Raw genomic sequence first — 24,996 nt, forward strand, 5'->3', positions numbered from 1 at the left:
TCGATCCCACAACGCCAGGATCACGCCCTGAGCCGAAGGCAGACGCCTAACCGCTGTGCCACCCAGGCGCCCCCCGAGTAGTATTTCTGATTGGCCATGACTATAAACATCCTTCATACACACCTGGACATTTTCTAAATTATGTTTTACAAAAAGACTTTTCATGTTTGCATTTCACCATGACCTGTATGGAAAATGAAAATCCTATCTACATCACAAAATTATTGTCACTTTGCCTTTGTTGTTAAATACAGCCATGGCCCCATGACAGTGGAGCATAGAAATGTAACATCTGTGTGCTGAAATAAGGACACCTCCCTGTTCGTGTTAAATAAAGCCAGCCAGCATCACTGATTTATAGAACCACTTCTACTCTCTATTTCCATTTATCTGGGTTGGGGATACTCAGCCTCCATCTTACTGGATGCCTTGGCCTATGGATTAACTGCCAGGTTAGAAATGATAAGAAAGGTAGGGAGCATGGCACAATATAATAAACTATCAGAAGGTCACTAGTCCTTCATAGAAACAACATCCCACGCATGCCCTCACCACACACACACACACACACACACACACCCTATGGATAAAGGAAAATTAGACTCATTGCCAAGGCTAGACTGAGGGTATAAGTACATCCCTTTTCCTCATCCCCTCCCATTAAAATGTTATGCAAATACATAAAGTAGTTCTATATATCAATAATAAAAGGAAAGACAACCCAATAGAAAAATGTGCAAAAGACTTGAACAGGTACTTCTCAGACACTGCTGGTGGAAGTATAAAGTGGAAAAACTACTGAAACTGATTATAAGTCTGTGAATAAGCTGTTTCAGACCCACATACATACTTAACAGAAATGTGTACACACACGTGTCAAATTAACTGCATATTCTGCTTCTCTCATAGTTTGCACCCTGCATTTTTTGTGCCAAATCTTGGAAATTTAAAGAGCCTAGTCTCCCAGATTCAGGTATATGCAAGCAAAAGCTTGACTTTCAAGGCTATTATCTAAAAAATCCATTGAGGAACCTCAGCGCTGTCCAATAGCATACTCTTTCCTAATGAAGGTAGTGTACGCAGAAAGTCTAGAAGGTGGATATGAGACATCAAGGGGACAAGTAACCCTCAAATAGTATCTCCAATTATCATCTGACACACTTAAAATTTAAAAACTAAGCCAACTGAAAATATACAATAATAAGGAATTATTTATATAAATACTGCTATGTCCTGTAAATGAATACTGTACTGCTCTTAAGAATTATTTAACATAGTAAGTACACAAATCAAGCTTAACATGACATATGCAATATAATCCTTTCTAAAATAGAAATTAAAATATGTGTGTGTGTGTGTGTATATATATATATATGGGAAAATTCTGAAGGATATTGGCATAATCTTAACAAACATTAGAGTTAAGGGAAGAATTAATGAATTTTTTTCTTTATAATTATCTATAATTTTTAATGTTTATTCAACTGGGCAAATTTTTATAAATACAACATCTCTTTACAATTGCAATGGATTTAAGAGGGTAGATCCTATTCCATTAATTACTGTTGAAATTTGCTTCCAATATTTTTTTTTTCAGAGCACAGTTTCTCACTTTAAAAATATCCAAAGTGGGGTCCAGAGAGGTCCAGTTCAGGAATTTAATTATAGATCAGTAAAAAACCTTTATCTGAACCAGTCAATAAGTAGTAGTTGTAGAGCATATGCACATTCCACTGTCTCTTATCCACACTTCAGTGTAAGGACTATGGAGTCATATAAGAATGAAGAATAGAGCCCAGAGTATAGTGATTTGGCCAAATGGATAAGAGAGTAATGTAAAGCAGAAAAAGACACTAAAGTTTGTGGGCAAAGTTTGAGGAGATACAAGATTCGCATTATCTCCAAAAACTCTCCTCAAAGGTATTTATTAACTACAAAGGTGTAAAAAAGTTACTTTACAATAGAAAAACCTAGCAATCATCGCATCACCCAAGTGATTGAGGTAAACGTCACCAGCAATAAGACATATCAATATCATGAACACCCAGATGTGGTGCACAGACGAGGACACAACATCATTCTTCTGGTGTTCTTGCCCAAAATACATCATCTCACTCCAATTAGGAGAATACATTGGACAGATCCAAACTAAGGGGCAGTCTGTAAAATAATGGATCAATAAAAACTGTCAAGGTCACGAAATACCAAGAAAAACCAAGGAACTTTTACAGACTGGAGGAGACTAAAAAAAAATAATAACTAAATGCAAGGCGAAACCCTAAGTATGGTCCCAGAACAGAAAGAGGACATTAGTGGAAAAAAGGGGTAAAATTCAAATAAGGTTTTTACTTTAGTTAATAAGGCTGTACCAATGTCAATTTTTTATTCGTGATATCTCTACTAAGGTGATATAAGATGTTAACAGCACAGGAAATGGAGTGAGGGATATAAGGCAACTCTTTGTAATACGTTTGTAACTTTTCTATAACATTAACATTTGTTCAAACCAAAAGGAAAATGAAACCCTTACAACATGAAAAAAAGAAAAGAAAATCTCAAATATTGTTGAGTCCTGACTGTAGGCCAGACACTGTTCTAGTCATTGTCACGAAGGCAGCCAAATTCCCTGCTATCTGATTTATTATATTTCTTTTGTAGCTACTGTATACATTGAACAAATAGAGAGAACAAATGGAACTATTAAATACAAACTGAAACAAATTTAGTGAGTATAAATTTAATAAATATTTATATTGCATGACTGAAATAGCCCATAAACTATTTTACTAGTAGGATACAAGACCAGATTTACAAACTAAATACTGTATACCTACCACACCCTCTGCTCCCTCCCGCCACCAAGTCTGCCATCTAGTGATGGGACGGGGAGCTGCAGCAACACATCCACAGCCCTTAAGCAAGTGTCCGTTAGCTCAGTGTTTAGGGACTACCGATTTTAAGAGGAGCTGTGGCAGAAGCAGAGTTAGAACCCAGGCCTCTAAATTGCCAATCCAACCCTCCCTCCAACTTTCACAAATGTACCAAGTACCATTATAACAATGGTGCAGAGGATAAAACAGAGACTCTGAAGTCAAGCTGCTTGGGCTCAAATCTTGGCTCTACCACCAACAATGGGACCTTAGGCAAGTTACTGACATTCTCTAAGTCTCAGTCCAAGTGACCGAGTGTCATCACATACACTTGTGGGGATCAAATTGGTAAAATACGGGGCGCCTGGGTGGCTCAGTCGTTAAGCGTCTGCCTTCAGCTCAGGTCATGATCCCAGCGTTCCAGGATCAAGCCCCGCATCAGGCTCCCTGCTCAGCCGGAAGCCTGCTTCTCCCTCTCCCACCCCACCCCCCGCTGTGTTCCCTCTCTCACTGCCTCTCTCTCTCTGCCAAATAAATAAATAAAATCTTTTTAAAAAATTGGTAAAATACTTAAAATGGTACCTGACATACAGTAATACCTCAATAAATGTTAGTTCTCATTGCCATTGTTGTCATCATGGTCTCCCACAAGCACAGATTATGTTTTATAAGCATCTCATATTATTGTCTCACCCACCAGGAGGAGGCCAAGACACACTGCTTAACAAAGAGGTTGTAACTTAGTGTAAAAGCCGAATAAAATTTAGCTGTAACTGGAAAATCCAGTTATATTATATAACACTATGACACTTCGTTTTGGAGATGCCAGAGACCCCTGACCATCCTTAACAATTCTACTTAATTTGAATGGCATCCTAACAAACTGGCAACCACTAAACTGTTCAGCTCCCTATTATCAACACCTCTCACTCAGCCAGGTTGGACTTTCCCTTCCACTTGTGAGCATCACTGCAATGGGTCAGCTGACCTCAGTGGTCAGTGACTCTCCTAAACTGTGGCTTAGATGTTCTGGGGAACCCAGCTCAACACAAGGTGTATCTTAAACCATCTCATGTGGGAGTATATAGGCTCTTTCATCTTCTTTATCAGAAGAGATTTTGTATGCAGAAATAAAACATTTTTCCTCTTTGTAGCCTGGGGTCACCTTCATTTAACTAGTGAACAATCCTATTAGAATTGTCAGATGAGGTCTGGGCCAAGTTCACTGCATCAGCCCCCATCCAGCATATCTCACTCAGACCAATGAATGCTCCTCATTTTCCAAATCAAGAACATAGTAGACACTCAGAACACTGAAGCATTTAAAGAATTCCTTAATTGATTCAACTGATATTTATTGAGCAACTAGTATGCTCTAAGCCTTACTGGCACTGAGACAGCAAAAAAAGATTTAAAAAAACCCTGGCCCTTATGAAGTTCACATACTAGTGGAGAGAGACTGTCAATAAACAAAATAAACAAAATATATGAGAGTGATAAGTGCCAAGGAGAAAAGCAAAACAGAGAAGACGGATTGCGAGTGTGTAATGAGGTTGCAAGTTAAGAGGTTTGGAAGATGACATCTGGAAGTGAAGAGTGAGGAGTGTGGCCAGGGTCCCAGATGGACCTGTGGCCCACACAGGAATGTGGGTGGCAAGGACATGTTTGAAGAAGTGATGAGAGAGCCCGCTGGAGCCTATCTGCATGAGGAATCAGGGAGCATTCTGGAAAGAATTCATGTTCAGGAGGAGAGTCGGGGCGTCCATGACCCAAGGATGGTGGCTCAGGTTCCGAGACAAAGGGCAGTTGTACAAGCAGTCCACCCATATGCTCAGGTCATGTTCCTCCCATACTCAAGCCTGAGTCCCAAAGCAGAAAAGCTTCATGGGATAGTTCAAATAGCCTCTGCATCATCCTTGAACGAGACTGGGACAGCAACACAGCCCTGCTTGGGAATGATGGGATGAGATACAGCAGACAGGTAGCAAGAGGTTTCCGACCCAGCTTCCACAGCAAGCACTGCATTTCTGCCTCACACCAAATCCTTGGGCCCCCTTGGGCAGGAGCGGCAGGTCCAGGAACCCAAGGAGACTTGATCCAATGTAGTCTGGACACAGCACCAACAGAGGGCGGCACTTTCATGGACCTCTTGGCGATGTCACAGGTGACTTCTGTGGCACCAGAGAGGGGAGCAGATTCCAAACTGAGCCAACCCAAGGAAGAGAATAGTGGGGAATCTCGAAGAGGATTTGGGGCACTATGGAAGTAAGGGGTGGGATTCTGAAGGACCCACCATAACCAGTGAGATCAAGTGCAGTCTGTTAGTCTGGTGCATGCTCTATAAGACCTTATAAAGATTTCGTTAACAGAAAGCAGTTTAAAAAAAAAAAATTCCATAGATCCCATGTAGAACCTGAAAATCCTGCCAAATCCCAGTCTAGTAAACGTCAGCCAAAAGCCTTTTTCCCTCTTAACACACAGTCTTTTCAACACTGATAGTCAAAGATACTTGGGGACTAGACTGGGGGATTCTTGGCATGGACATATCAGAGCTGTCGTGGGTGACCGTGACTCATGTCCACATTACCGAACAATTCCATCACCCAATTAAGCATATTAATGGCGCCTTCACTGTCACACCTAAATTGTCAAAGATGGTATCTACATATGAACAAAATAAACGATGAGCAGTCATTGTGTCCACACCTCTAAAACCCTTCTAGTTCTGCCAAAATGATTATTAACATGGAAAATGCTCCTTGTGATATATTTTATGTAGCTTATAATGCATCTTTCCCATTATAAAGATGGCCATTTGGAAGCCCAAGTGATGTTTCCAGAATGCAAATCTGATCAAGTCATTTTCCTCAGAAGAAAGTCCTCATTCCCTGAAATAGCTACAGGGCTTTCCACTTGGAGGTCCCCATCCATCACTCCATCCTCATCACTTGTCCTTGCCCATAACAGCCTTCTCACAGTGCCCAGCATCCAGGTGTCATTACTGTTCTGAAGTCTGCCTTCTTTGCTTATGAAGACAAGTACTAAGGCTTTTTTGGTATCCATTATATATACATACAGCTTAACATAGAGCCTAGAATTTAGTACATGCTCAAGAAATATTTCTTCAAGAAATGAACCAAGGTATCAATGAATAATGAAATGACAAAAGTCTTTTAAAGTGATTCACTCTTGGGCAGCAAATCTGGTGCTGCCTGGAGGTATATGTGCCTTTTTGTGTCTGGTTAAGGGTAGGCTGGGTGCCTCACTGAGCTCTGCATTCTCTACTGACACAAAGAAGAAACAAGTGCCCCAACGGAAAGAAATAAAAGAAGCTTCTCCCAGAATAAGACATATAAGGAGTAGCTCCCCTCAGAAAGACCCCAGAGCAAGAAGAGGGATGGTGCTCTCAGGAAGAAAATCAAAGGAACATGGGACACTAAAGCAAAGCCTGAGAGCTGGTCAAGCATCAGTGTTACTGTCACCAGAAGAACTGGAGCCTCCTACCAGCAGCTCTTCTCTGTTGCCTTAGGTAACTAACTCGATAGGATGACCTCAGACCATGACATAATATCCGGTAGCATTAAGGTGGGAAAGCCATATGCCTAATCATCCAAACCAGGACACTTTTGAATGTGAAATAGGAAGCTACCGATTATCATACAAGGGCAACAGAGGTAAGTCAGGCCTGAGCCAGTCATACCAAGATTATAGTCACCCCACTAATCCAGGCACTTCAAGGACAGCACCAGGAGAAGGAGCTAGATTCCTCAACACAGAAGTTTGAGGGTGGGGATTGCCCCTCAAGGTGGTCTCCATTAAGTCTTCATGTCTGCCATTCCATTCTGCTCCTGAAAATTTCTGAGGAAAAAAAAATGACAGATTTAGAAGTAAAGGGGAAAAGCTATACTTACTAGTAAATACACAGACAAATCTCTCTCTGGACCACTATCCAGGTGGTGATTTTTTTTTTTCACTTTGCCTTCTAATTTTGCAGCAATTTCACATGCAGGAGGCCACTCAGAGCAAAAAGACAGAAGAAAAATTGATGTTCTATGCCCCACTGATGCACAATGACTCAGATTCTGGTTTGATGCTATTTACTGGCCATGGGGGAATACCAGACTTCCCTGTGCATTGAGGTATGGATGTGAAGTTGGTTAGGAAACCAGCAATTCTGTCTGAGTCGCTGTGACATTGTATATACCAAACACTCATCTGGAGCTCAGTGTTCTTGAAATAAGGGGAAAAAAGACCACTGACAAACTCAGCAGAGCTTTTAAGTATGAAAGAGAATAAAAATGTTAGAAGTGAAAACAAAATACTATCAGAAAACATCAAAGAAAAAAGTAGAGACTTCTTTGTTTTTGAAATCCAGGTAAAGGAGATCTTCCTCCCTACTTTTTTTTTTTTTTAATTACTAGTCTTTTAAGTTTTTTGGAGCGGTTCTAGGTTTATAGAAAAATTGAGCAAAGAGACTTCCCACCTACCTTCTTTGCCGCCCCTTCCAATTTCCTCATTATTAACATGTGGCTTTAGTGTCATATATTTGTTACAACCGATGAGCCAATACTATCATTATTATTAGTTAAATTGGTAATTACTTAGATACATTCTTATTAAAAATCCATAGTTTATATTAGGGTTCACTCTTTGTGCTGCACATCCTATGTAATGAGACAGACGTGTAAGGACATGTCTCCTCTGGCATGGTATCATATTGAATAGTTTCATGGCTCTAAGTGATGGACACTGGGTTGTTTTCCTGTCTTGGCTATTGTGAATAATGCTGCAAAGAACATGGGAGTGCAGATATCTCTTCCATATACTGATTTCATTTTCACTGGATATGTACCCAGAAATAGGATTGCTGGGTCATACAGCAGTCCTATTTTTAATTTTCTGAGGAACCTCTGTACTGTGGTCAGTAATGGCTGAACCAATTTACATTCTCACTGACATAAGGGCTCCTTTTTATTTACATCCCTGCCAACACTTGTTCTCTCTTTTCTTTTCCTATCAAGTGTGAGATGATATCTCATTGTGGTTTTGATTTGCATTTCTCTGATGATTAGTGACGTTGAGCATCTTTTCATGTACCTGTTGGCCATTTAGATGTCTTCTTTGGAGAAATGTCTATCCAGGTCCATTGCCCATATTTTCTTTTTTTTTTTACTGAGATATAATTGACACATAACATTTGCTTTTTGAAGAGTGAAAATAGCTGTGTTCTCCCCATCCCAGGCCGGGTGCCCTAAAAAGCTCTTGGCTCTATCCTACAAAGAGGCTCAGGATCCTGACTCTAGCGCCCCTCCCAGCTGTGCTCTCAGGGGCTGATTTAGTTGCTGTCTCTCTGAGTCCTCCTTTCTTAGCCGAGCACCCATATTAGTGCTTCTGAAGGCCCCTCTGTGAGAAGTATTCCCTGCTTTGACTCTAAGTGATGACTATCAGCTCAGTTCCCATCCCTTCAAGAGGACTTTGGGGTTCTATGTCTGCAGTCTTGGAGTGGGCAGTCATTCAGAGTCTTTTTAACAGATGGAGGCCAAGCAAAGTGAGTGCCATGCAGCTCGGCTATGGTCACACCCAAGGCCTTTGGTCCATGTGTACCTCCGTGCTCCTGCACAGCGCATGCCAAGTTCATGTCAAAGGATCCAGCATTCACTGGACTGGTTCCATTCACTGTCTCTTCAGGATGTTTAAAGTGAGAAGTAGATGCCAAGATACAACTTGTTTTTCTCCACCCATCAGGGTTGCTTCAAGTCTCTCCATTGTACCACAGTTAAACCCACTGTGCCCAGAGACTACTGGAATATTGCTACTTTATAACATCTTTATTATTAGAGAGTGAAGTCAGCCCCATCCTTCAGTGCCCTGATGGTAAAGAAAAGCTATCGTCAGCTGCCAGCACTGTTAGTAGTAGAAGAGGGGGTCCCAGCACCTCAGGAGGGAAGCAATGGTTGATTTTGGACTGTCTCTTCTAAGACAGATTTAGGGAAGGGAGAATTGAGGGGATCCTCTGTTTTGCTCACATCTCTGAGAAAGTTCTGGAAGGAAGTACTTACCAAGAGGGTACTGAGAAGACAGTAAATGTATCATGGCCATTATTATCTGATTATCACCTCATGTTATCTTGAATAGAAAATAAGAAGGATTTCTTTTTAAGTTTTCTCAAATTTTTAAAATAAAAATCATTTTTAATAAAAATCTGATTTCTGTTTTTTGCTATTCTGAACTTTTACTCACTGCATTATTGAAAAAAAAGAGAGGGAGGGAGGGAGGGAGAGAGAGGAAGGAAGGGAGGAAGGAAGAAGGAAGGGAGGGAGGGGAGGTGGGAGGAGAAAAGGAAGGACAGAGAAAAGTGAATGAAGGAAAGAAGGAAGGAATAAAGGAAGGGAGGGAGGCAAAAAGAAAAATCTATTATTCTAATTTAGGGCTGAAAATATTTGGCCAAAAATTCCATGAAAATGTTCACTGAATTAGACTTCTCCTTATTCAGTCTCCTTTCATAAGTCATTTAATTGCTGTGGTATATTAACAATCTTTAAAGAATTGAAAGCATTTTATGTATTTATTGTAGTGAATACAGAATTTTGAGCTAAAATTCATGATGTTGTATCTACACATGCAAGGAAAATTACAATATTTAAAAATCCAATCAAAGTTGAAGCCCTCGAATTGGTGTTCTGAAGGTAGACTGGTCACTTATTCAAGAGATCATGGATATATACAAGTCAAACAAATCTAACCCTTTAAAATTAGTCTCATTGACTTGATTATGTCATCCAGATAGCACTTAAATGAGGCTTCAAAGATAAGAGAACTAGGGGAGCTTTTTGTAAATGTACCTTCTTCCATGATTTCCATAATCTTAAGGTTCATCAATTCAAGGTATAAGTTGAGAGAGATCCTAGACCCATTTCGCAGATGAGCAAAGTAAGGTACAGAGGTGTGTGAGGGATGAACTGCTTTTAGTCATGGGTTTGTCCCTGCACCTCCTCTGTGACTCTGAGCCTTGCTCAAGCTGTTTTATTTAGGGAGAGGCGAGCTTGCCACAGAAGAGGATCATGTTGGTATGGCTGTGCCTTATGAAGAACAGGAATGGGTGGTTCGCCAGGAACCGAGCCCGGATGGGGAGTCTTTTCACGAGGAAGCTGTCCCCAGCGGCTGCTGCCGCCTCAGTGCCCTCTTCATTGACATCCACATATGACTTGTGGATGACCTTTGATAAATACAGGCCATCAACTGGTGATATTCCAGAAAGATCAGCTTTGATCTCGTTGAAGATATCTGTCATGCCTAGGGAATTTAGCAGGGAATTTAGCTCATACTTGATTTCAAGTTTGAATCTGGGAATGTGTACTTCAACTTCCCTTTCCACCATGTTAGCAGAGCTGGTCCACTCGTAAAACGTCTTTGTGTTCAGCTGCTTCTCTATCTGAGAGACAAAACACAGATGAGTCCACATGAGCCTAATACGAGCTCTCTGTATTAAATGCTGTTTGTTTTATAATTCCCAGTGGGAATGATTCAATGTATTGCTTTCTCTCCTACTTTGAAAACGTGCTCAAGTCCCATCTGGAAAAAAGAAACAGCATCTCGCACTCAGCCACGTCTTCCCTGTCCCATGTTTCATAAGTCAACACCTCAAATGTGTATCCTACAGTCTTCTGCCTGACCTCCCTCAGCATGCAGGCTTCACCTATACTCCCTCTCTTGTCTCTGGAGTCTGTGTGTGTTCTGGGTGAATTCACCATTTCTTCTTGGTTCTCAAACCTGAAACATTTCGTCGCAACCTCTGTTATGAACTTGCTTCTCCTTTGGCTTCTGTGACACCACCATCCCCTCACTCCGCTCTGCTTCCTTTCCCTCCTGTCCTTCTCCGCTTTGCTCCCCCTGAAGCTCAGCTCTACACGCCCCTTCATGCCTCCATCTAACCATGCAGCCTCACATCCCGGCTTCTCATCCTCCACCCAGTGCCATAATTTCACGTAAGCTCTCCCCTTGGGCATTTGACACCCTCCAGCCAGCCCTCCCCACAGCTCTAAATGGCATCCAAAACCCCAACATTCAACTATGAGAGCTGAAAACTTTCGGGCACCTTCTCTTCATCCTGACAATATACAATCAGACATAAAGTAAAGATGGTTTTTCTTCCTAACTATCCTTTCCTGTCGTCCTTTTCTGCCCTAATCTAAGTTACCCTGACTTCAGGATGCAAATCCCGCTTCGTGGCCTCATACCTCTAGGGCATTTGCATGTGCTCTTTGCTCTGGTTAGACCACAGAGTGCCCTTGTTCCACCTACTCAACTTCTACCCCTCCAGTGAGACATCGAAATTACTCTATGAGGAGCCTTCCTGATCTCCTCATTCTCTACTCTCTCTACTTCCATAGGACTTTCGGCAGAGTTTATCGTGGCACTTGTTACATGATATTTATAACTCTGTGTTGGAACCACGCATTTGTCTGTGTTCTAGAACCCACTAGAATTCTTAGCATAAACACTCAATGTCTGGTATATGAATGAATAAATGAACAAATAAATGAATGCAACACAAGCTGATAAAGACCACTTCTAAACTGCTTCCAAAATGCAATCTGCCTCCAAATATCTTCCCATGGCAGCCCACCACAGGCAACCAGAGGTCCAAGCCCCTCTGAATTGGCCACACCAGTATCACTCTGTTCTCATGGCCATGCCCATGCTTCTCTTCCTAGAGGTCCAAACACATACATCCTGGCTCAGGCATTTCAAGAAGCCTTCCCTATCCCCCATCCACCTGCCACATTGTTTAACCTCAGGCAGACACTCCCTCCCTGACTTAGAAACCCCTGACTGTGGCCATCCCATCCGTGGGTGTAGGCCACCTTCCCCAAGATCCCAGAAGCACAGCTGGTCTGCCAAGAAACTGTGTGGCATTCCAGCAGAGCACTGGGCAGTCCCAGCAAGGCTGGGAGGAAGCGTAGTCACTCCGTTATCAGTGGCTTGCCTGCTTCTGTGCTGGACAGCGTTGGCTGCTGCCAGGGAGAGGGGGCTGGACCCAAACCCCTGCCACCACAACCTGTTCTCAGTGGCTGTGGCACTCATTTCCCCCACAAAACCAGGATGCTAATAAGGGTGGTTAGCTCATGAAAGCATGGTATAATTGGGTTGGAAAAACTGCTCCTGAGAGGGAAGATGGCTAATCAGATTTCTGTGGACTAAGACCCTAAGCAGCATTATAGTTTCATTACCACAGAAAGATGTTTCCCAAGTGTCAAGTAACCAGTAGGTGTGGTATTAGTACAAGACAGCACTGTTGCCTCCTTGCGCCCTCTTTGATGTAGGAATAGATTATTCCCCCAAAATACACTGTCCTGAAGGCAGGCACCTCTCACAGCCCCAGGGGCAATCCCACGGAACCCAGTGTGACTGATGTAGGGACTGACCACACCAGCATCATGCGGTACACATAGCTGGGGGAGGGCAGGTACGAGCACACACGCTTTCTCTGCACATTAGCAGTCTTTACCTGTTCCAGACTGGCCATGCCTCCTGGAAGCAGAATGATCATGCTTAGTTTGTTGTTAACATAGGGCAGCTCAAGGACTTGCATCTGCGGGTCCTTTATGAAGGCTAATTTATATGTTCCAGTTTGATACATCATTTCCACAAATACGCTTTTACCCTGTTTTTTAAAAAAGGTTGTAAGTAGGTAGAATAGTTACCTATATGCATGCAAATGTACGCACACTGATTTTTTTGCCTAACATGAATATCTGCATTAACACTAAAGGCATGGGGAAAATATAAACAATAAGGTATACCCTTTATTACTTTCCTTTGCAAAGGTTATTTTTTTATTTTAAAATAAATCATTGTTAGAGCCTCACTAGTTCAAATAATATATATAATCATCTCCATATAAAATATATATGTATAGTAACATATAGAATAACAATAATGTTTCCCCAAACCAAAGCCAACATTACCACCTAAAATGATTTATGTGGAAAAATAGGATCATTTTCTTCTTTAAGCCAATTGGAGACTATCTGGGAGAAAAACACTATAGATAGTTTTGTTGTGCTGAGAAAATAGCCACAGCATATGTGGAAAGAATGCGTGGATAAGGGAACGATAAGGAGAGGGCAGGCTCTCTTCTCTGCCAGGGCGGCCCCATTGTCCAAAGGCTCCAGTCAGGTGCCCTTTGAGAAAAGTTACTATCACCTTATAAGGAAAAATGAAAATAAAATTCATAAAAGACACAATGAAAGAAACCTCTGGAAACTTAAACCAGTATTTTCACTAAAACTTGCTAAATTGTCCTTAAATGATTATAGCATTCTTCTGAACTTATCATCAATCTGAAAACAAAATACTTACCTCACTTAGCTGAAAAGGGGTTTTAGTTGTCTCTCTTTCCTGAAACTTATTTTGCCATTGTCCTTTGAAATATATGGCGTTCACCAGGACCATTACACAAGAAGGGTCAATTGTTCCCTTTCCAAAGAGGTTTGTGACTTTTCCTTATAATGATAACAAAACAAAACAAAACAAAAAAAAACAACCAGATAATGTATTTGGATTTGAACTTGGGTTTATTAACAACAGAGAGTTGAAGAGTCACTAGAAATTTGGAACCATTTCTTTTTTAAGGCTCGTTTTAAATTTGAGATGCCAGGAGAACTACTTATCTCCTGGTCATCGAGGCTGTCCTTACCAAATAAGTTTATGTCCAAGAATTGAATGCTTTGTTATTTCTAATCAGAAGACGGCATCTAGGGAATAGTTAGTATATCAGCTAAAGATCAACTTGCCTTATGCCTAGTTATATCCAATGCACTCCTATATATTACTGCTTATTTAGAAAATTTTTAATGATCTCTTATGGCTTCCTTTTAATATTTATCAGGCTTTATACTTACCAGCACCTTACCACATCCAAATATTTTAAGTATTCAAAAGATTCATTCATTCTTACAATGTCCTAGCAATTAGTGTGTCACAAGTATATACCAAGATTTAAATACACATCTGAAAATCACAATTCATAAAAATATACAAGGTGTACCTTGCTTTGTAAACATACCAATCAGATTGAACACCAAGCTCTCTTGGTTCACCCCAGTACACTGCAATTTATAAAACCTTTTTTGGAATATAATCTAACAATAGGAAACATAGGGATATCTGGAACATCACTCTAAGCTTAATTTTTCTACTACTGTTCTAAGTAAATTAACAGATCTGAAAAATTTGTAGACCTTTCCAAGCATTTTCTAACTTAATACAAAGAACTGAATAAATATTTTAATCTGGTCACCTATTACTAAGCTTGGATAATATTCATCAGTCTATCAATCAACAAAATACTGTTGAGAGTTTATCACTGGTAAGTGAAATAATAAGAAACAAATATGTTAGAAACATGGTCTTTATGCTCAGAGAAGTATTTATTTTATATTACTGACACGCTCTTCATGAATGTAGTTAGCTCTAACTTTATACTTTGATGTTATTTCATCCTAATTTTGTTACTCAATAAACTTCTCTCCTGTATCAAGGGATATGATTGTCTATATTCATAAACCTTAGAAACTACTGGTACAATGAGTTGGTGGCATAACCACACAGAGAGAGATGATTTCAACATGGTAATTTGTATATTTCTAGTGGGATAAATTTACCACAAGGACAAAAAGAACTGCAAAAGATGTCTTTAAAGCTATTGTTATATTTTATTAGTATTGTTACTTTGAGACTGTGTTTATGTTGGATGATGTGATTTTTCAATAATATTGTTTATACTGGAATCTAGGATTTTTGACATGAAATAAAAGAGAGACAGGTATAAAAAAGGGGGATGTTAAGTAAAAGTCCTATGAATCTGAATTTGAACTGGTCATATCAGTAAGAAATTATACTGTATTTCATCTAAAAAATGTATTCACTGAGAAGGCCTATAAACAATAACCAAGCCAGTATCAATGAGTACTCTTGTACCCAGATTATGGTCTCTAAATATCATTTATCATTAAAATGATCCAGGATTTCTTTGAGAGGTAAATAATTCTAGGTCAGGAGAAGGACATGAGCCTGGAACATCTGGTTCAACTGGAAAGCAAGGAAGCTATCAAATTCTGCAAGGGTAGTATCAGAAGGACTTAGGAGCCAATATAAAGATGTGACCTCTGACTAAAAGGGGCCAATAAATTGAAACATCCCAAAATGTTTAAATTTATGATTTCATAATGATACTTTAAAAGAAAACTCATTGGCTGGGGAACCTAGGTGGTGAGATGGTTGAGCAACTGACTCTTGGTTTCGGCTTAGATAGTGATCTCAGGGTCGTGAGATTAAGTCCTGTGTCAGGCTCCAAGCTCAGTGCAGAGTCTGCTTAAGACTCTCTCTCCCTGTGCCCCTGTTCCCCCTCTCAAATAAATAAATAAATCTTAAAAAAATTAAAACTCATTAGCTATCTTCAAAGGATGCTAGAAGGAAAAAAAAAAAAGTTGTTTTGAAAGTGGTATCGAAGAGAAAGAATCCAGCATTCCTTTTTTGTTTTTCTCATATGAACTGTACTTAGAATAACCAAATACTTTATGAGGAGAAGTTTCTCATATAGAAATATTCCAGCTTATAAAGAAGGAATGCAAGAATCGGAATCCTGCAACTTTATAACTCCTGATGAAATAATGGACCGAAGCAATTATCATCAAAGACCACTAACATCATAAAAAGGGGGGGGGCATCCGGATATTATTTCTTTCCTGATGGAAACACACGTCCTCCAATGAAGCATATTTGTCAAAAGTAAAAAAACAAACAAATAAGCAAAAATCATCAGAATCTTATCAAGTTTCTAGGTCAAACTGCCAATTTATGAGAAATATAAAAACAGAAGAAATTACTAGATGGCATTTCAAGGTTAGTCATCATCATCTAGACTATGAGAAAATGTAGGCAAATATCTGTTTCCTTCAACAAATTTTCTGTAAGAAAAAAGAAGGGGGGTAAATTATTAAAAGATCAAAAGAGAAATTATTAAAAGATCAAAAGAGATGTAAAGAGATTTCTTTAGGCAATGAGAGTGTAGTTTATAACAGATCAATATCCCTGGCAAGAACTATAAGGAAAGCTGAAAACATTTTTTAAAAAATTCTACACTGGGTTGTTTCTGAAGCAACCGCTAATCATATACAATGGAGAGGCAAAAAGTCTGAGCAGAAAGTGGCAAGAGACACAGAAACTGAGTAGAACTGTCGACATCATGAAAGGGTTGCGAAGACCAAAAATAGAGTTCAAAGAAGCAGGGAACCAACACGGAAGGGGTAAAAATCCCAGAGACAGGAGAAACACAGACAGATGAGCTCAACAGAGAGTTCTGAACAATTTTTCCCTCAAAGTATAATGAAGTTTCAAAAGTTGCCCCAAGCCTAGAAAAGGAGAAACACAGCAGAGAGTGAAGACCAAGAATTTAGAACTTCTTTTAGTCTCTCAGTGCTAGAGAAAAAATAATTCTTAGCAAATAAGAAGTAGCAAGAAACCTCCTTAATCTGAAAAAAACATATTCATAAAAATACCTGCAACAAACATTATACTTAAATACATATTATTATTAAAATCATTTGGAAACAAGATATAAATCCAGAAACAAGACACAACATAAGGATGTCCCGTATCAGTACTTCTATTCAGCAGCAGGCACTAGCCAACAAGAAAAGAAAAAAATCAAGAAAGGTTGAAGAGGAAGTGATTGTATTTATAGAAAATCTAAAATAATATATAAACTAGAATTAAGAGAACTCAGCAATGTTTATATATGAAAGTCAATTATATATTTCTACAACAAATAAAATTCGACATAACTGATATTAGTTATAATTCAGTAAACACGTCAGATATCTGAAAACCATTTATCAAAAGACACGCAAGACATTAACATAGAGAAATACACAATGTTATTGAAAAAAAATTAAAGGGACCTAAATAAATAGAGGTAAACTTCATGGAAATGGACTGGAAGCTGAGTATTATAAAATGCCCATTATCTCCAAATCTATAGATTCAATATATATTATTCCAACTAAAATTTCAACTAGTACGTTATTTTTTTTTTAAGATTTTATTTATTTATTTATTTGACAGAGAGAGACAGCCAGCGAGAGAGGGAACACAAGCAAGGGGAGTGGGAGAGGAAGAAGCAGGCTCCTAGCAGAGGAGCCTGATGTGGGGCTCGATCCCAGATCGCCGGGATCACGCCCTGAGCCAAAGGCAGACGCTTAACAACTGCGCCACCCAGGCGCCCCTCGACTAGTACGTTAAACTCAGACACTGACAAGTTGATTTTAAAATGTGTATGGATTCCATTTATGATGAAATCATATGGTATTTGCCTTTCTCAGTCTGACTTATTTCACTCAGCATCCCTCTGGATGCATCCATGTTGTCACAAATAGCACAATCTCACCCCTCTTTATGACTGCCTAAAACAACAACAAATGAATAAACAAATAGCAGAATCGACCTATAAATACAGAGAACAAACTGATGGTTGCCAGAGGGGAGGTGAGCCAGGGGTTGGGCAAAATGGGCAAAGAGGAAAGGGGGACAGAGACTAAGTCAAGGGAAAGAACACAGCGTAAGGAATACAGTCAATGATATCGTAATAGCAATGTATTGGGACAGATGGTAGCTACACCTGTAGTGAAGACAGCATAATGTATAAACTTGAATCACTACGTTGTACACTTTCAACTAATATAACATTGTACATCAACTGTTCTCAAATATAAATAAATAAATAAATAAATAAATAAATAAATAAATAAATAAAATATATATGGAATGCAAAAGATCAAGCAAGCTAAGTCAAGGCAGCCTCAGAAGAGGATCAACATTGGACTTAACACTTCCAGCTATCAAGACATATTGTAAAGCCAGTATAATTGTGGTATTTTCATGGGAATAAGTAGACAAACGGAGCACACTGAACGCAGAAACAGATTCACACATATATGGTCATCCAGTTTATGATAAAGTTTATATTGCTGTGTAGTGATGAAAGGATCCTCTTCCCAATACGTAGTGCTATGTCAACTAGATGTCCATGTGGAGTGGAATGAATTTTTAAATGAATCTTGACTATAGTGAAACAATAAAGCTTCTAGTATATAACATATAAAAATATTTTCATGAGCTAGGAGTAGGCAAAAGATTTATTTAAAAGTATGCCAACGTACTGACTATAAAGGAAAAGACTGATAAATTTTAATCCTTTCAAATTAAGAACTTCGATCCATCAAAGGCACCATTAGGGGAAGATACAAAATGGTAGAAATCATTTGCAACACATGCATTCAGTAACTCCTAAAAACGTGTAAGAAAAAACAGACAAAACATCCTTACATATAGGCAAAAGATGCAAATGGGCACTTTACAAAGGAAGATAAGAAGTGTATGAAAAATGTCCAATGACATCATTCATAAAGGAAATGCAAATTAAAAGTAAACCAACCACAATGACTAAATAAGACTAACAGGTGTTGGCAAAGTTGAGGAATAAATAAAACTCTCATTCATTGCTTGGGCAAGTACATTGGCAAACCACTTTAGAAAACTGGTGTCTCCAAAATTGCATATATATATATACCTTAAATGATCAGCAATTCCATCCCAAGCTATCCACCCAACAAAATCACATTCATTATATGTACCAAAAGATATGCATCAAATGCTCATAGCAGCACTATTCATAAGAGACCCAAACTAAAAATGTCCCAAGTGTTCATTAAGACCCAGTAGAATGGATGAATACATTTAGGTATTTCCAGAGAACAAAACGGACATCAATGAAAATAAGCAAACCATGCCAACCTGCAGTCACATGGCTGAATCTCACAAACAAAATGTTAACCTAAAAACCTTAAATATATGCTTTATGATTCCAATTACATGAAATTTTTAAATAGGCAGAACTAATACACAGTAAAAGAAGTCAGAGAAGTTTTAATGTTTGGCAATAGGGTGGGTTAGTTTCTGGGAGGAGGCACAAGAGCCGCCTTTGAGTGTGCCCTTCCTAGTAACTATGTTTTATTTCCCTGACCTGGTAGAGGTAGAGGGAGGTTACCTGAGGGCGTTCACTTTTGTGATAATTTCTGCTTTGTGATAATTTCTGCTTTGTGATAATTCATTGAACAGCAAACATAGACTGTATGAATTTTCTATAAGTATATATAGTTCAATCAAAAAAGTTTAATTTAAAAGTCAAAATGTAAGAAACATACTGACCAACTGCAATGTATAAATGTTATTTGGGTCCTGATTCAAACAAAAAAAGAGACAATTGGGAAAATACAAAAACTCGCTGCCTATTTGTTAATATTAAATGATTATTTTTAAATTTACAGATGTAATAATGGTGCAGTGGTATTTTCTTTTAAATAACTTGTATTTTTGATAGGAAACAGCCTGACAAAAAGAGGGTTTCTGGGATTTGTCCTGGAAGAGGTAGTGGGAAAAGGGCGAGGGTATAGCTGAAACACTGGCTTTAGGTAGTAAATCCTGCAGCTGAGTGATGGGTCAATAAGGATTCATTATATTATTCTCTCTACTTGTTTTTCTTTAAATCTTTCCTTAACTAGATTTTTTTAAATAATGAAATGGATACATCTTTAAATCCAAACATTTAACCTGCCAATTTTAAAGAAATATTTGACAATTAAAGGTTTATTTTAAAATCGTGAAAGGTAGATTTAAATTTAATTAAATTTAATCGCAGAAAGTAGAAATAGTGTTCTTCTCATTTTCAGTCACTAAGCTTGGCTCCCAGTCAGGACAAATGATTGTAGAGGATACTTACAAATATTTCAAAATAATCCCTCATTTCCTCCATTCTTGACCTGCCTATGCTGGCTCCTGGACTTCACCCAGCTTCCTTATTAACACTGACTCAGGGAGCTTATCAAAACAGTGTGAATAAAGTTTGGAGACACATGTGGGACTTAATCTTACCATTAGTTTTACTTTCAACCCAAGCATTAATAGTTTTCCTCGTTTCTTCTGGACACCGTTCAAAATCAACAGTTTGTGGTGTGGCTTGATACAGTTTCTCAGAACAAGTTAAATATTGCTGTAAAATAAAGGACAATCACACAAAAAATAGTGTAAGCGAAGCAAAAGCCTACAGCTCTATGTGTTCTAAAATCTACAACACAGAGACAAAAGCAGCTCATGCATATACATCTGCGAGGAAGCAGAATCCACGTGTATTTATTCTTAATAAAACAAATGGATTTCAAATCAAAAAGCTTTCCAAAAGCAATGATCAGAAATGTTTGGTTGTTTCTTCTGTCATATCATTGGCATTCTTCATTCTAAAATGTTCAAAGCAAAATGGCAAGTTGCAGTTCACTCTCACTACTCTGTCCTCTCAAAGCAGACAAATGGGAGTTACTGCCCTATGTTCTACATTGGAACACTGAGATCTAGAGTGATTACATAAGTAAGGACCAGAGTGAGTACATTTTGCTTGTTTGAGGTCTAATGGAGAGCCAGGTCTCCCCATGGTGTGTGTGTGTGTGTGTGTGTGTGTGTGTATTATATATATATCAACCTCCCCAAAAGTCATTATAGATAAAACAGTAACAATATTCTCTGATGTACATAATTTGCATTTTTTCAACTTTATGTAAAACGTGAACAAAAATATCTTAAGGAACTCACTATTTTATTCACCTATACTATCCAAGTAAAAATGGTGTGCAAATTCAGTATAAAGAACCTAGCCCTCCCTTTTAACCAAGTTCCCAAATTGGCCCCCATATGACATTCTGGACCCACCACTGATTACCACCCATGCCCCTTGATCCCTATAAGTGGGAACTTTCCACTGCCTCACTGCCGAGGCAGCAGCCAGATCTACATGGACCCAAGTGAAACTACCTGCAATTCCATTCTTGAGAACTTGGGGACATACCTCTATAGTCCAGCAGGACCCAGCACCCCAACATGAACTGAGCAGGATGATACAAGATTTAGAACTATGACAAGTATGAAAAGGGCCACCTGGGATTTGGCTTTGCCATTTGTTTAACTGGGTTCTCTTGGGACTAAATCCAGTATAGAACAAAAAGAAAGCTTGCTAAGGGCAGAATCTAGGCCTCAGGATGATTCTTGTCCTGAGCTGGTCCAACTGTGGTTGGAACATGCTTAGGTGACCACCCTTAGCCCATGAGATGAAAGTTTTTCCAGATAATAATATCTCGTCCATGATACAGATCATGACAATCTTCATGATACTAACAAGGAGCTTCACACTTCAGGAACAGATGCAATCATCATTATCCCAAATCAACACTTCTCTGCTATTTATGTCCAGATCACTGTTTTGGGGAGACAGAGGGGTAAGAGGAGTGTTCCAACTTCAGGGACCATGACTGTTCATCCCTGCCACTTCAGCAGGTACTCCATAAAATATTCCCTCTATGTTTTTAGGACAATAGAAGGAAATTCTGACAATCAACTATAAGACACAGACTGCACTACCAGACTAGAGAAAAACATTAAAAGTTCAGGACTTCATCCTGCTTCCCCCAGCTGGCATGTAAATAAAACCGGTCAAATAAAAGCTATGTCTCTGAGGCTAGCATTTCACCTCTATCACAGCAGGACAACACAGCAATTGAAAGAGGAAGATGGATTTGGTCAGGGGTCAAATTCAGGCTTTGCCACTTAATTATCTCTGAGACCTTTGTCAACCGGACTTTTCAGAATCTGCCTCACAACTGCAAAATGGCTAATTTATACTTATGCTTTAGGACTGTGTGACAGTTAATGTGATAATACCTATAATGTATTAAGTAGAGTGAAGGGCACATAGTAAACACTCAATAAAACTACATTATTATAATACCGTTGGGAAATGTTATAAACAATGTTAGAATCTTGAAGCTAGTAAGAATTTAAGTCTAATTCTCTCATTTTAATAAAGATAAAAGTGACTTGTCCAAAGTCATATGTCTAATAAGGAACAGAATTCAGATCTCTGGGCTCCCAGTCCAGTGTACTTTCCACTGATTCTTAGTAATCTGACATTAAGGACCTTTGAAAAAGAGATGAGAGATGCATGCCATTTTTCTTCTGATCCACAAGAGAATTCTTAACTACTTTGTTTTGTGCTTCATCCCTGAACTTGCTTCTTGGACAACTTCGGTGGTTTTTGCAGAAATAAAATTTTTATGATATTTCACAACTTTAAATGGGAGTTTGGTAAAATCATTCCACTGAAACTCTAAGTCAGCTCAAATTTAATCTCTTAAAGATGAATGTCATGTAGCTCTTCTCACTCTTCACTGATTTTACAGTGTGAAATTTAGAACATACAGGATGCCAAGAGAGTTGTGGACCAGCATTCCACATGAACATACCTGATGGAACACCACTGCCTTTGTCCCGTAGAGTCTGTTGGCCATGCTGAGGGTATAGTTAGAGTCTGGCTGGTTGATTTGAGAGAATAAGACTCCAAACTCTGAATGAATCCTTCCAGCTTGGCTGCACTGAAGCATCAGTAAACAAAGAATGGAGTATTAAGTTGCTTGATTTCTTGCCATCGGAGGGTTATAAATAATGTGAAAACAATAAGTAGAGAGCAAGATGATTGCCTCTGAATATAAGGGTAGAGAATACTAACAAACAAGGAGTTGGAGTGTTTAAAGCATGTTCCTTCTCTAGATTTCCTCTAGCACAATAATCTCAGCACTCCGTGACATTACTCACAGATTGTGTGCAGGATTATAAGCTATTGCAAAACACATAAGCACTTGCTGACCCCAATGGGTTAGTCCAAAAGCACAAGTTTTCATAGAGAGATCCTAGTGGGGTCTTCAGGGCAATGATCCAAGTTTTATTGCTATCCCTGCACCTACAGAATCATCTCTCTTTTCTATCACACTACTTTCAATGCCTCAGTTTTCTGTGTGACCATGTAACCAAACACTTCAGCCCTTCACTGAACTGACCTTACTCATCCATCACAGGAGCAATTCTGTTACACCTACAACTTTGATGCATCCAAACTCAAGGACATTACAGGGGTATACCTACAGTCCCTAAAGCAAAGTTTCCCAAACTACGAGCTTTCAACTCCTCACAACAAGTGGGGTTCTGTGAACCTATAGGCATTTATGTGTTTTCTCAATCAATCAAAATCAAACACAACCATCTTCATGTGTGAATTCTATATAATTTTGATGTCTAAAGGAATTCTCCTACTAGAAAAGAGCAGAGACCATGGTCCCAGGCAATGTGGGCTGGGGAGCATCAGGCCCTGTTTTCCCAGGGTCTAACTATAAGGCAAACATCAGGGTCCATCCTCAGTGACCCCACTGAAAAAATCTACCAATCTGTAGATAAGGCTGGCAGACTCAATCCCATATTAAGATCTATGGCGCAGTCCATAAAAGAACAGAAAATTTGAGCAAGGATGACAATAAATTGTGTGATAAAATCTGGGGGACTTTATCATCGTTATTATCCTTATTACCATTATGTTAACTCTACAGGCCGTAGCAATTATCAGGAAGACCAAAGGAGTAGATCGAGGGAGACACTGCTAACTCCCTTAAACGACAAATAGAGGCTCTGTTACTCAACCCGTGCACTATAATTTCTTGGTGCCCTTATGTTAAAGAGCATTTGACAGCTCAGCAATGATATTATCATACCTTAGCTGAGTCCTTGAACTCTGGTTTTAATGACTCTGCAATATGATTAAAGTGAAGCACCTACGAAAGAAAAAGAGGGATCGACTGGCATCAAAAGCTACATACAGTCTATAAAAGTGAGTATTTACAAGCATCTGTTTTTCCATTTCAGAAAAAGACCAACAATAACAGCTAACATTTAGTGATGTCATATTCTGAGTACTGAACTAAGCCTTCATATATCTCACTGAACCTTCTCAACAGCTTTGTAAGTAGAAAATATTATCCCCATTTCATGCTTGGTAAACCAGAGCTCAAGAAAGATATTCCCCGACTACCATCTGTCAGTTTTCAGGACGGAGCTCTTGTCCACGAGGCTCTTCTGCCCCCTCCTACCATTCTCAAGCTATTTACTATGACAGTGCCCATCTGGGGTCATGTAAAACATTACATGGTGTCCCAGTACAATACCTATTTTGAGAGCAAGAAAAGCACCCCTTTTCTCTTAGTCCCTCTCAGTTTCCCCATCTGCAATATGGGGATAACAATCCCTACCTGCTACATAGGGCTTTTATGAACTTCAAATGTACTAATGAATATTTTTAAAAACGTGATAGCTTTTAAAGTGTCATTAAGTTTTATTTCAAGTTAAAATTCCAGACGGCAAGAATAGTACCACATATGTGTTCTCTGTCATATTTAAATCACTGAAAAAGTGAACTCTAAAAGCACACTGCAGAAATGTATGCATGAGAGCACTGATGGGAAGGAAGAGACTGGGCTACATGTATTATGATATTTGCATTATCATTATGGCATTATTTAAGCCATTATTCATTTTTAAGAAATACGATTTTCCTAAATGTTTCTTCTTTCACAAGATGGCAGAATTTCCTTGGTATAAAGATGTGAGCATTTGGCTGACCCACAGGGGTGCATGAAGACCTCTAAGCTATGGGGAAATCTTTGCTGTGTTCCATACCTTTCCTATCTGCTCTGCACTGTTTCCTCTGGCACCAAGGAGGACCATACTTAGAGCATAGAGCAGGCTCAGCGGTGAAAAGAAGATATTATCTCCTACGTTGTTACTGTTCAGTTCTTTGAACACATCAAGGCAAAATTCAACGTTCGCTGTGCTGAGAGAATCCATTTTATGCCCAGCAGTATCTGAGAAGAGATGGGGAAAAAAAAAATCTCAGAATATCACTTGGAAATACAGATAATCTATAGAGTTCAGTTATTACATTTCATGAATTTAAGAGTCTGAGTGCACTGTTTCATGAAAAATTACATATTCATAGTTTTTGAGAAATCTGTAAATGATAGAGGTGGGAATTCCCAGTAGTTTCAGATTCTAACGAATAGAAGAATCTGTTCCTTTCAACCAGTATTTCAAAGCTGTCTCACTATCATTTGTATACATTTAAAATTGTTCTGCAGCAAAA

The 24,996-nt window shown here is 39.0% G+C and overlaps 1 protein-coding gene across 2 annotated transcripts; it reads right to left on the reverse strand.

Annotated features, from left to right (window-relative positions):
- Window positions 1-9,897: 9,897 nt before the first annotated feature.
- SERPINB11 (serpin family B member 11) lies at window positions 9,898-24,792 on the reverse strand. 2 transcript variants are annotated; one of them, XM_008704901.2, is made up of 7 exons: window positions 24,534-24,792; window positions 23,573-23,632; window positions 22,277-22,405; window positions 19,863-19,980; window positions 13,233-13,375; window positions 12,379-12,534; window positions 9,898-10,302 (listed from the first exon to the last, which is right to left on the reverse strand). In XM_008704901.2, exons 1-7 carry the CDS (start codon window positions 24,699-24,701, stop codon window positions 9,898-9,900), a joined length of 1,179 nt encoding a protein of 392 aa, XP_008703123.1. In that variant the 5' UTR covers window positions 24,702-24,792. The 2 variants fall into 2 exon arrangements, with proteins under 2 accessions (XP_008703123.1, XP_008703129.1); XM_008704907.2 differs by lacking the exons at window positions 13,233-13,375; window positions 19,863-19,980.
- Between the last annotated feature and the right edge of the window lie 204 nt (window positions 24,793-24,996).

The sequence above is a fragment of the Ursus maritimus genome, unplaced genomic scaffold (genome assembly GCF_017311325.1).
Source record: "Ursus maritimus isolate PB19 unplaced genomic scaffold, ASM1731132v1 scaffold_18, whole genome shotgun sequence".
In the NCBI taxonomy this organism is placed as follows: Eukaryota; Metazoa; Chordata; class Mammalia; order Carnivora; family Ursidae; genus Ursus; species Ursus maritimus.